We start from the raw sequence: 12,997 nt of genomic DNA, 5'->3' as shown, positions 1-12,997 counted from the left end.
AAAAAAATCCAATCACAAAAAGATTGTGACGACCGATGTCCACAAAATACTCACCAAAAAAAAAGAAAAAGAAAAAGGAATGGCGCTATCTTATCCCGTATGAGCTGTGCCTCTGTCCCAGACAACTAGACAAGGGTTAAATGTATGGATATGGTAAGCTGGATTATAAAAAATTATTGTAAAATAATTTTTTAAATCTCACTTGGATTAAATTAAAATGTATTATATCTTTAGATCTAATAGAATGGACTACGCGGCTCACCAATTACTCTCCTCTATAACTGATTAACTAATTATTTTTAGCGGCATATAGATTCCATCTTAAGGAGGAATTGGAAAATTAATATTTTTTTTTATTGTTTAAAAATTGAACCGTTGGTGTGCAGTGCATTACCGAACTGGGTGCCATTCTAAACCACGCCCATTTGATTTGATAGACCAAAATAACATAAAAAGAAAAGGGAAAAGGGGCATGGTTTTTGGAAGGAGAGGCTCCTCCTCTACCACCATTTCGAGCCTCCGAAGAATCGCAGCGAGGGCGTTCTCTTCCTCCTCCTCTCCCTTTCGCGGAATCCACGTTTTCCAATGCCCGGTTCGATTCTCTCTTCCTCTCTTTTTCTTTTTGGGAGCTTATGTTTTTGATTTGGGATTTTTGAAAAAAAAAAAAAAAAAAGTGGTGGGAGAGGAATAAGATAGATCCAATTATCTGTATCTATGTTGATACTGTGTCGATTTTATGATTAGGATGCGGTGGGAATTGTTGCTAAGCTCTCAGATTGCATCGCCTCTAGAGGAGGTAACATACACAGCGTCGATGTCTTCGTTCCTGAGAATAAACAGGTCTTCTACTCCAGGAGGTTGATTCCACCACTCCCTTTCGTTCTCTTCCTTGCGCAATTTGATTCATTCTATTCAATGCAATATTGCAATTATAGTTTTCTATGTCAAATAGTTTTTTTTCTTAGTTTAATTTGGTCCATTGTTTTTCAAAATTTCACATTTATTTTAATGGCCACTGCTAAAGCATGCAAAATGTTAACAATTTTTGGCAGTGAATTCGTATTTGATCCTCTACGATGGCCGCGAGATGTTATCGACAGTGATTTCCTCAAATTATCGAAAATATTCAGTGCAAAAAAATCAGTTGTTCGGGTTCCCGATCTAGACCCCAAATACAAGATTGCAGTTCTTACTTCAAGGCTGGTACGCTTTGTAATATGCAATTGTGACTTACATTTTTGTTTTTTTTTTAAATTGTATAATGAACCATTTAAGAGTTCCAATATTTGCTTATGTTTCTCTATACATATTAGTTTGATTTAGTTATTCTCTGTGTAGGATCATTGTTTGGTGGACCTGTTACATAGATGGCAGGAGGGTAGGCTTCCTGTGGATATTAGTTGTATAATAAGGTAACATATATTTGTGATAACTTAAAAGGTTTTTTTCTTCTTCTTTTTTTTTGGCAACTCATAGGCTCATTTTTGCAGCAACCATAATAGAGCTCCGAATACTCATGTTATACGTTTTCTCGAAAGACATGGGATTCCATATCATTACTTACCGAGGACTTTGGGGAATAAAAGAGAACAAGAAATCCTGGAATTGGTTGAAGAGACCGATTTTCTTGTGCTTGCAAGATATATGCAGGTAAAATTGTTTTGCACTTCGACTTTTAATAAACATTTCGGTTTCCATTCTTTTGGATACTTTTTCCCCTCAAATTACCTGAAATAAATAGTAGATCGAAATGTGAAATTAAATACGGAACATTAAAGATCCTAATATCGGATTCACCAATGTGTGCTCCAAATGTAAGATGCTCTCAGATGCATCACTTTCATCCATTTGGTCACAAGCTTCAGAATTAGAGAGATCAGTTAAATCATATACACAAACTATTAGTAACCTATTTTCATGCAACTTAAATCTTAAAATCTTGTGTGTGTGTGTTAGAAAACCCAGAAAACCAAATGAAGCAAGAAAAAAAGAACATCTAGACAATTACTCTGATTTTTGACAAATATGGGACATGTAGAGAAAGAAACATGAATATCTCCATTAGTCATTGTTATATTAGCTGCAGTGTTTGTGAGATTTGTGCAATGAGATAGATGCAATAACACAACTGACATCTGGTAAAGACATTAAATATTCTTTCACAGTCATCTTGCATCATTTTTTTTTAATTTTCCTATTATCGTGTAAATTGTACCTACTGGCAGATACTGTCCGGAAAATTTTTGGAAACTTATGATAAAGATATCATTAACATTCACCATGGCCTTCTTCCGTCATTCAAGGGCAGAAATCCGTCCAAACAGGTGTGCAATTCCTATACTTACCAAATTAACTTTAGTGTTTCTTTTTCTTTTCCTTTTAATCCGAGCTCTAGATTATCATTTAAGCTTTAGATCTACATGAATCCAGGCTTTTGATGCTGGGGTTAAATTAATTGGCGTAACAAGTCATTTTGTAACGGAAGGGCTTGATGCTGGCCCAATTATTGAACAAATGGTGATTGTGCTCACTTGCATTTCTTTGCATCCAATTGTTACAAATTTGTTGATTTGCCATATTATGCTGGGCAGGATATTAATTAATTTGGTCTCCTATCAGCAGTAAAAGTTATTGATAAAAAATAATGAATGAAAACGAGTAACCTTAATGATTCTACATAGTATTGACTAGTTTGTAATTATTACCATCAGCAACTTATTTTTCAAATGATATGGAATTTATATTACTTTTGGAGATTTGTAGTTTTCAACGCAAGAATGAAAACTACCTTCAAGAAATAAGAGTGAAACACACAGACACAAAAAAAGATCACATTATGTCTTTGGTTTATCGCCAATTTATTATTATTAGCACACTATATATGTTTAATTGTGCTGTTATTATAATGGAAGCAGCATGTACTTATAGCTGCCAATTTTGAATCTTTATTTATGTGATGCAGGTTGAGAGAGTCTCTCACAGAGATACCTTACGGAGCTTTGTGATGAAGTCGGAGAATCTTGAGAAGCAATGCCTTGCACAAGCAATGAAATCTTATTGTGAACTCAGAGTGCTTCCTTATGAATCCAACAGAACTGTTGTATTCTAAGAGGGCCTTGTACAATGTTGTAATATGTATTATTTGGAAGTTAGTATTCTGTAATGTCTTACATATTTAATTTTCTTAAATTTCTCAATGTCTCTTTGAATTCTTCCTGAATTTGTCCAAGGAGTGAATGTTATAGCACAAATGTTTGTTATACACGGTGACATGCACTTCAATACATAAGAGGAGAAACTCCACAACTTCATATTTATACATATATTTTGCTGCAAGTACATCTATGTCGACAAAATTGGCTCTATTCATTGTTTACATTAACCAAGTTTTAGGGACTCCAGAGAGTGCTCTATTCGATCGGTCCTGCCGGCTACTTGGCGTAGCAAGTTTTGCACTCCACCGACCCAATTCTTTTTTTCGCTTCTATTCTCACATTCAAACTCTATTAGACCTTGTGCCGTTCTCAGTCCGAAGTAGCACTTCTCCTCTGTGGATTCTCTCACCTGCCGTGTCCATGGCTGGAGCTCATCGTATACGCCATATATAACACCTAATCATCATAAAAACATTATCAGAAACTTATGAATTTGGTTAATTTTGAAGCGTATCATTTGTAAGTTAAACTCACTCTTCTTCTTCTTCGAAAGTGCACCTCCTATATGTTTGCTCTTGAGCTTTAGTACCACCTAAGATTCATTAAACTGAGTTTAGCACCGTCGACATCTTTGAGTTATCATTTTGTATCCTACAATGAAGATTCTTTACCTGTGATTTTTTGTTGATGTACACAGATACTCGTTTCCAGTGTAGAGCCCCTGAATAATGAACGGCAAGATATGCAATCTTAATTACAGAACTTTTCAGCAGATTAAGTTTGTGAATAGTAAATTGAGAGATACCTTTGCCGGTGCGTTTCAACAGATCACCTTCTTTGCACCAGATGTCGGGGCTTGAACAAGGACCCCTTTCATAGGGAGTGACCGCCGCAATGCTCCTCGGTTCGCGCTGCACTCTCAGTTTCAAAGCCGCAGCTCCTCTCAAAGCTGATCAATTCAAATTAGTTAGTGATGATTCATTTTCAAAAGGACAAATCAGTTAGTGGTCAAAGTACTACTTGGTTAAGATAATATTTTTATTGCCACCATACACATTTGGAATTTGTGGGATTCCCACCAAAATCCTGGTTGCCCTGTCACTAGCAAAATTATTGCTTGGACCTGATCAACCACATTAAAAGTGGACAATCCATTTTATCTCCTTTCATTCATAGCACTTCAAAAGAATAATTTTTAAATACGAAAAGGACTTCAATTAAGATGGTGGATCCAAGTGAACATAGAGACGGACAGTGATTAGGCCCAGGCGATAAATTATCCAATTATTATGGATAGCAAACTTAGTAACGACCAATTGTTTTATTTTATCACTAAAGTGGTTTTATGGTAGCCACGGAAAAGCAACAATGCCAATCCTTTCACGTCACGGGATATGACTACCTCCTACTGTGATGTGATATTATCTTAGACGCAATGACTTGAAAAGAAGAAAAGGTAAATCAGTGACAAACTGTAATGTAAATTTGTGACCTGTTGCAGCAGCTGCAGTGAGAGTCATGAGATCTCCAGGGGTTCTGACGTCGACCGCAGACTCGACCGCCGAGGCCACCTGCATGTGGCTGGCCCCCGTGAGCTCTGCGATCTCGACGCAGTGCGACGCCAGTAACTCCGTTGCAGAGGCCATCGCCGCAGTCATCTTCGGGGTCTGGTTCTCTGAATTCGCAGATGCGGCAACAGCAGCGACGGCTGTGGCCACTCCTGCCACCGCTACCGCAGCGTGAATTCGAGCTTTTTCGGCGCGGGCCTTCTCTTTACTGCTCTCTCTTATTCTATTCTGCTCCTTGTGATGAAACCACCTGCCGATCGTTTGGTGGTGGGTTATGATAGAGTGTTTAGCTCGACGTTCCTGACAAATAATAATAATAATAATAATAATCAAATTAATAAAAAAAAATACAGTGATGATGAGTTGAGAATGAAAGGTATTATCTTACTTTTCTAAATTTCGTCTTTTTTTTAATGTACGATTTCCCGGTAAAGAAGCCAAAAGGCAAAGTTAGCAGCTTGTGACTAAATCTTATTAATGGTCACCCAAACTTAAATAATAAGCAATAGAATTAAGCGGAAATTAAGGTAAAAGTTTCAGCTTGTGCTTTTCTTCGAGAGTAAATTTCGGCGTGTAAAGCCAAAATTTGTAGTTAAAAAATATATATATATATACTATGCTGCTTCATATGGAGACAAATTTTGGGGTTTTTTTAAAGCAACGCTAAAGACAAAATAGACATGTCAAAGTATAATCACCAACATCAACATGTGGGAATTGTACGTATGGAACGTCCAATTACGCAAACAACCAAGTTGATATCCGCGGCTTCTTTTGAGCTGTTACTGGTTTTGCTCGAGTAATTAATGACATTATTGCTTTTGTTAAATCTAGAAATCACTAAGTTAGAGGAGAAATTGAAATACGAAAATTCATTTTATTTCATTTGCTCATCAGACTAAAATCCTGAATCATAATATTGGAAAGTTTAGGTCACGTCCCGTACCCAGTATATTTTTATTTTTTTAAAATATGAATTTATATAATTTGATGATTATTTTTACTATTATAATTGATTAGTTTATAACGCACCCGTTTTAGCAATAAAGCGACCTTAGGAAGTTGTGTTAGTGATCTTACGCCGATGGGGCGGTGGTTCTTCGCGGCGGAGGCGGCGAACACCAGCGTGTCGGGGATCATCATATCCGGCAAGCGGTCGACGACGAAGTTCCGCTTCTTGTTCCCGGAAAGCAGCGCCTTCGATATCTCCGACGCCGACACGCTCCACGACCGCGACAAGAACTCCATCGGCTCCTTCGGCGTCTGCGGTGGCGGTATCACCGCCACCCTCCCTCCGCACTCCTCCTCCTCCTCCTCAACTTCCTCCTCCAAACAACTCAAACTCATCACTTCTCTTATCTTTCTCCTCCCCCCTACTAAATACACCTTCTCCATTAATTCCCTTTGGAAACTTATTACTCACACTGATCACTATATCGCGTGTATCTTTTCTATCTTTATTTTTTTTTGTTAGCGTGCACTTGGAGAGCTCGTACTGGGTGGGGGCTACTTATAGAAAGGGAGGCCGCGCGGAGCACAAGAAGGGAAAAAGGAGTGGCGGGGGATAAAGGGAACAAAAGGTGGACAAATCCCTGCTCTCCTTTTTCTAACTTTGCTTTGGTTTCTGCTCGCGTTTTTTGTGTTCCTGTAGAAAAATATTATTATAATAGTTAAATTTCCATATGCTGGATAGGGGTGGAAACGAGCCGAGCTCGAGCGAGCTTATGTCAGCTCAAATTCGGCTTGAAATTAATTTCGAGCCTAAATCTAGGCTCAAGCTCGGCTTGAAATTAATTCGAGCCGAGCTCGAGCGAGCCTAATTTCGAGTCGAGCCGAGCTCGAGCTCTAAACAAGCCGATTGAAATTCTCGACATTATATAATCAGTAGTTTAATTTTTATAGAACATTACCTACAATTTGATGCAACATGTCCAATAGTTCAAAATACAAAATAATTATAAGAAATGTGAGCTAGGGTGACTTCCTGACTGGATGAGGGTTTGAGAGAGAGAGAGAGAGAGAGAGAGAGAGAGAGAGGAAAAAAAAAGTAGAGATTTGAAAATTTGAATATTATTATTTTAGGGTTATGTGCAACAATGAAAGTCTGAAAGAGAGAGTATGTTATGTAAATTTAGAGTTAGGCTCAATTGCACGTTTATACTTGTTGGGTTTATTTTATGGGCCAACAATAATGGCCCAAATTAAATTAAAGCGTATAATTAAAATACATTATATTTATAAATATTATATATATTATACATATATATATATATATAGAGAGAGAGAGAGAGAGAGAGAGTTCGGCTACTATACTTTTATGAGTATTGGCTCCTTTATACTCATAAGTTTTCGACCCTTAAATTTATTTCATTAATCATTTTTATCCGTTAGATTATACTATTTAACCAACTACCCACTCAACCTTAGGGGACCACTATCATTCTAAGTGTCAACCACCATCATCCTAACCACGCATCCTATCAATCAACGGTTAAAAATTTATGAGTACAAGGGGGTCTATACTCATAAGAGTATAGTAGCCCCAGCCTATATATATATATTTTCGAGCTTTTTGAGCTTTTCGAGCCTAATTCGAACGAGCCGAGTAATACTCAAACTCGGCTTGAAATGAATTTCGAGCCTTTTATTTTGTTCAAGCTCGGCTCATTTAATTTCGAGTCGAGCTCGAGCGAGCCGAATATCGAGCCGAACACGAGTCGAACGCGAGCCGGCTCGCTCGTTTGCCAGCCCTAATCCTGGATCCATGGTGATGGAATAAGAAAAAAAAAATTAGAATGTACTGGTTATATCGCTGATGTGTGTTTCTAACTAATAGAATTTTCCTCTTAGATTGTCCTGTCACATTATAATTAATAAAAAAATAATTTTATTGTATTTTTTTTTAAAAAAAATATGATTAATATAGTGCAAGTGTGACACTGCACGAAATCAAATTAAGATTTGAAATTTTGGGAGTGTAAGAAAAAAAAAAAGGAAAAATTAGGGAGAAGAGAAAGGAAAGGGTCGGGGTAGGGGTCGGGGACAAGAGGCCCAGAAAAGCCGGCGTGGGCTCGTGCAGCTGCTGCAACTTTGCTTCTTAGGATAGCTAAGTTTTGTCGGCATGTGCTCGGCCGGGGTAAAACTCTTTATTATATAAGATTTACTCTAAATCAACTCCAATGTGGCATGTGAGATAGTAAGGTCGACTCGAAATAATCTATATAGTAATTTTATATAAAAACCGCATTAAAAATAACCTTTTTTATGCTTATTTGCAATATAAAGATTTTTTGATTGATTTTTTTTTTTTTTGAGAAATAGGTAGCACGCTACTCGCTTCATTCAATAGATTGGTGAATTAAGCTATAAGTGTGAGACAACTTAGGCCCGGAGGCTAAGAAACCAAAAAAAAAAAAAAAACCCTCTATCAGATGTTGTGGGATTGAATATTGTTATTGCACCAGAAGATAGTAATGACAGAATGACTCGCTTTCACTATAGTCTATTTTGTGATAGCCACACATTTTTGCTTTTTTTGATTTTTTTTTTTGTATAACTTTAGTTAAATAAATAAAGAAATTTACTAAATTAATCTGGAGTAATTCTATTACATATGCAATTGCCTATAATTTAATAAATAAGCATATAATAATTAAAGATAATATAGCTAATAGAAGTATTAAGTTTACTAATATTTAATAAAAACAAATCAGATTAACTAAACTTTAAAAATAATATCTTAAAAATATTAAAGATTGAGGAGGTACAAGTAATAATAATAATTAATAATATGAAGAACTTATTTTAATATAGCCTCTAATTATCTTTTTTTTCTCTTTTTTTTTTTTTTTTGAAAGATAGGTAGCACGCTACCCGTTTCGTTTATTTCATTTAGAAATAAACTTAGCTGGAAATGTGAATCAACTAGGATTCGAACTTGGGTCTCGGATATCAACCACCAAACCCTTTGCCACTTACTCTAGAGACTGTCGGTATAGCCTCTAATTATCTAAGTTGCATTTTGACCCAGTATAGAACTATTGATGGAGCTAATGGACCCATTAATCCAGCAATCTAAAGCGAATCGAAATTACAGTATTGTAGGCTGATTTGGATCCCATTTTGAGAAATTTTTACTCTATGAAATTTAGATAATGGTTGTATTAGAAAACGTTAATGAATTTGAAGTTCCAAAATAAGTTGGATTCGAGATTGATCAATTGGGAGTATTAAAGAAGGGTATATATTGATCTCTATTTAACTGCTTTATAATTTTTTCAAATTTATATATGTATTTTTTCAAACAATGTTTGATGTCAAATTAATATACGTTGCTTTTACGAGACATTAACGTTTTATTTGTTGGGGCTGGAACGGAACTTTCGACGGGGAAGGGTAGTTTTGGCTATCTTCGCCTTCACTATCCAAGCTAGGGTCATAGATTTTTTTTTTTTTTTTTTTATCATCATTTTTTAGCTAGAGCTTTACTACTATGATTTGGACGGAGAGAAAAGTCAAAAAGAAAAAGAAATTAAAAGATAAAACCACTTTGTCTTTTTTTTTATCAGAATTTGAGAAGTGAAAAGAAAATATGTGAAGAGAAATTGGGGGAAAAAAAAAACATTCCATGATAATTAATTATTTCTCTCCCCAAAAGAGAAGAGAAAAAGAAATTTTTTTTTTTTTTTTCAGTTTTGTTTTCTTAATCCAAAATCCAAATAAGAGAAAAAAAAAAAAGGTTCTTTTTTCTTTTTTCCTTTTTTTTTTCTTTTTTTCTCTCTCCTATCCTCTCCATGGAAAGGGAGTAGGCAAGAGTCTCCTTACAATTTGGGCTTTTTTTTTTTACAAATGACCTCTTGAAAAATTTTATTTTAAACTAGCTCTAGAAAATTTATATTACAAAAATGGTCCTATCCCTACCATATAGGCATCACGCAAGCGCCAGATGGACGGACTGAGAGCCTGTTTTTCAAGTTGAACACGATGAATGGTTCACCGTGTTTTATATTTATATTTCTCTTCTTCTCTAATCCCTATTCCTCTTTTCAATAGTTATATTACGAAAAATATATTTTTTCTCTAGACACGATAAATTATTTATCGTGTTTGGATATAGTGAATGGTTCACCGTATTTAACTTAACACACTGGTCCAGCCCCGCTCTCGTGGCGCTGACGTCGCGTCTGCGTGGCAGGATCAGGACCAAAGGTGTAAATATAAATTTGTTGGAATTATTTTTAAAATAAATTTTTGTAGAGGGGTAGATGCAAAAAAAAAAAAAAGGAAAAAAAAAAAAGGGCCCATTACAATGGATTGGGCGTTTGACCATTCATGTGTCACACTCTATAATTAAAGAAGAGTGGTAATGGAATTACCAAAGCTGAGGCAGTGAGGCATGAGATTCCATCTGTTAGGCAGGGAGGGGCTCATGCTAGTCACCTTATGATGAGTTATTTTCAGATAATTAATATCTTATCTTTAATTTTACTAAAATATCACTAATAATTATTCCTGCTACAGTGCACTTTATATTTTCTTTTCCAAAAGTAATTCGTGTTATTATTATTATTTTTGGCACCACAAATATACGATATTTTCATCGTCCTTACGCATGAAAAATACTCTAGCTATGAAATCCTCAGAGTGGAATTGAAATTTTCAATTTTCACATAAGAAATATATATATATATATATATATATATATATATATATATATATATATNTAGGAATTAATTTATTTTTGAAAATAAAGGTAATAAAAAGTTAAATAAAAAAAGTTGCAATTTTAAAGTTCGAATGCTAATTGTACAAAGAAATAGTTCAATTAATATATAAATATATATATATCCAAAGTCCAGCTACGGTGATTTTAAAAGTACCAAGTCTTTGGTGCTCGTAAATTTTTCGTTGTTTATTAGATCTATTCTTTTGATTATTTTTATACGTTAGATCATATTATTCAACTAACCACCTAATCAATCTTAGAAAATTACTATCATCTTAACTGTACATTCTTTAATTTAAGGGTCGAAAATCTGCAAGTATCAATAACTTAGTATTTTCAAAAGCATTAAAGCTCAATTCTATATATCCATTTATTTTTTACTTCAAAAAATTAAAGATAAGATATTAATTGTCTGAAAATAACTCATCATAAGGTGACTACTGACTAGCATGAGCCCCTCCCTGCCTAACAGATGGAATCTCATGCCTCACTACCTCAGCTTTGGTAATTCCATTACCACTCTTCTTTAATTATAGCAAAGTAGGAATCATCATCGTCATCATCTTCATCATTATCATAATCATGGTGTTCTTAGTGTGGAGGAGCTAGTGTTGTTGCTCCTCTTCGTGGCCACTGGATGGTGATTCAAGGGTGTTGATTGGGTTAGCCGCTGGCGTGCGCGGCCCTCTCTTTTTTTTTTTCTTTTTCTTTTTCTTTTTTGGAAAAGCAATAAGAAGAGACAAATTCTTAAGCTTATGTTCTCCTTTATTAGCTCACTTTCCACTGTGTGAGTCATCCCTTCTCCATTAAAGCCTAAAAATGGTTGAGGGATGGTGATGCCTTCGCAAACGATAAGCATGGCATCCCTTTCACTTCTTTTTCGCTTGCTTGTGGTGGAAGTGATGTCTCTTTTTTTATTTATCTATTTTTGAGCAATACTTTGTGTGGATAAAAGGAAGGGACAGATACTTTGACAAAAAAGTATTTTAGGTTTTTCAAATTATATATCATTTTTATGTACTATTGATGTATTATTAAACATATATTATATGTTTGAATTTTTGTGTACGAATCATTTAAATACTTACACATCATATACGTCAACACATCAATAATATATAATTGTTAAAATTTTGAAAAACTTGTTCTATTACTTAAGAAAAGAAGGCTCTTGGGAGCAATGAAATGTGGTACATGGGTACATAATTATTTATTATTAATTTAATTTTTTAATTAGTCATTTTCTTTAATTAAAGAAAGGGATAAAAAAAATTAATAGTTGATATCTAGGATTCCAAGTTAGAAGCTTAGTTTTTTTTATAGTTTCTACTTTGCATGATACCTTTATCTTTCTCTCCACAAAAAAAAAAAAAAAAAAAAAAAAAAAAGGGCAAAAGAAGAAGACCTATTTAGTTCTATATCTTTTCAATTTACTCGAAACACTTATAATAGTACGTGATGTATGAAAAATGTGATCTATCTTTAATATTGTATATCACTTATGATCTTCGAGTGCGAATTATGATAAATCATATTATATGTAAAATATATTATTATTATTTTTATATATGAGAAGTGCGATTGATTTATAATGTTGAACCGCTCATGATCTTCAAATTGTGATAAATCACTTATATGTGAAATATATTATATTTTTTTTAGAGAAAAAGATCGCATAACTATTCACTTTGTTTATTTCTTTTAAAAATAAACTTAGCCAGATATATGAAACAACTAGATTTTAATTTTTGAACCTCGGGTACCAACCATTAGGCTCTTTTCATTGTGCTTGGAAATGTAAAATATATTATTTTATTAAATAATAAACGGCAAGACTTTTTAAAAAATAAATGTCAAATTTCCGACACTCAATCACCAAAAAAAAGTAAAAAATAAAATAAAATACTAAATAATTTATTTTACCATACCGATCGTCCCTAGCGCAAGTGGCAAAGGGCTTGATGATTGGTACCCGAGGTCTCAAGTTTGAATTCTAGTTGATTCACATTTTCAGCTAAGTTCATTTCTAAACGAAGCGAGTAGCATACTACCTATCTCTCGAAAAAAAAAAAAAAAAAAATCAACATCCAAACAGAACCATTACCATTCATTTGTAGATTTTAATCGAATTCATCAAACCACATACGAACATTAGTCCATTATTGAGGGGTGCATTGAGGGTCCACAGCATTAGCTTTTGATTATTCTCTCATACGATCGATCGATATCGCAAGATTCCTAATTCCCTGATTTTGTGTATTGATTTTTTTTTATGAATTATATGGTCCTCTCAACAATCGGCGTATGTGGGATACAGGCGTTTTCGAGTCACAAGGAATGTTTGTACACAAACAAGCAATAGGACTTCGTGTGGGTCCATATGTAGCCACCTCCGACACAGGGAGAGGCCGCTATAATCTGAAGAACAAGGACTAGAAACAGCGGGGATTGAAAGGCTGAGAACGCCGCCCACGAGAGAAATGAGTTTACGAAGAGCGTGAAGTAAAAGTGCAAAAAATAATAAAAATAAGGTAAAAACATGCCGAATT

The 12,997-nt window shown here is 34.6% G+C and overlaps 2 protein-coding genes across 4 annotated transcripts; one reads left to right on the top strand and one right to left on the bottom strand.

Moving 5' to 3' along the window:
• Positions 111-3,201, top strand: LOC109707907 (formyltetrahydrofolate deformylase 1, mitochondrial-like). 2 transcript variants are annotated; one of them, XM_020229443.1, is made up of 9 exons: positions 111-153; positions 387-592; positions 745-857; positions 1,053-1,203; positions 1,339-1,412; positions 1,491-1,650; positions 2,226-2,324; positions 2,431-2,517; positions 2,963-3,201. In XM_020229443.1, the coding sequence occupies exons 1-9, from the start codon at positions 141-143 to the stop codon at positions 3,107-3,109; spliced, it is 1,050 nt and encodes a 349-aa protein (XP_020085032.1). In that variant the 5' UTR covers positions 111-140; the 3' UTR covers positions 3,110-3,201. The 2 variants fall into 2 exon arrangements, with proteins under 2 accessions (XP_020085032.1, XP_020085033.1); XM_020229444.1 differs by lacking the exon at positions 2,431-2,517.
• LOC109707906 (VAN3-binding protein) lies at positions 3,283-6,346 on the bottom strand. 2 transcript variants are annotated; one of them, XM_020229441.1, is made up of 6 exons: positions 5,804-6,337; positions 4,648-5,023; positions 3,961-4,104; positions 3,827-3,876; positions 3,690-3,747; positions 3,283-3,611 (listed from the first exon to the last, which is right to left on the bottom strand). In XM_020229441.1, exons 1-6 carry the CDS (start codon positions 6,116-6,118, stop codon positions 3,379-3,381), a joined length of 1,176 nt encoding a protein of 391 aa, XP_020085030.1. In that variant the 5' UTR covers positions 6,119-6,337; the 3' UTR covers positions 3,283-3,378. The 2 variants fall into 2 exon arrangements, with proteins under 2 accessions (XP_020085030.1, XP_020085029.1); XM_020229440.1 differs by having other exon boundaries at positions 3,827-4,104; positions 5,804-6,346.

This window comes from Ananas comosus, linkage group 3 (genome assembly GCF_001540865.1).
Source record: "Ananas comosus cultivar F153 linkage group 3, ASM154086v1, whole genome shotgun sequence".
In the NCBI taxonomy this organism is placed as follows: domain Eukaryota; kingdom Viridiplantae; phylum Streptophyta; class Magnoliopsida; order Poales; family Bromeliaceae; genus Ananas; species Ananas comosus.
The sequence above is the reverse complement of the archived record's forward strand: the minus strand, read 5'-3'. Positions and strand labels throughout refer to the sequence as shown.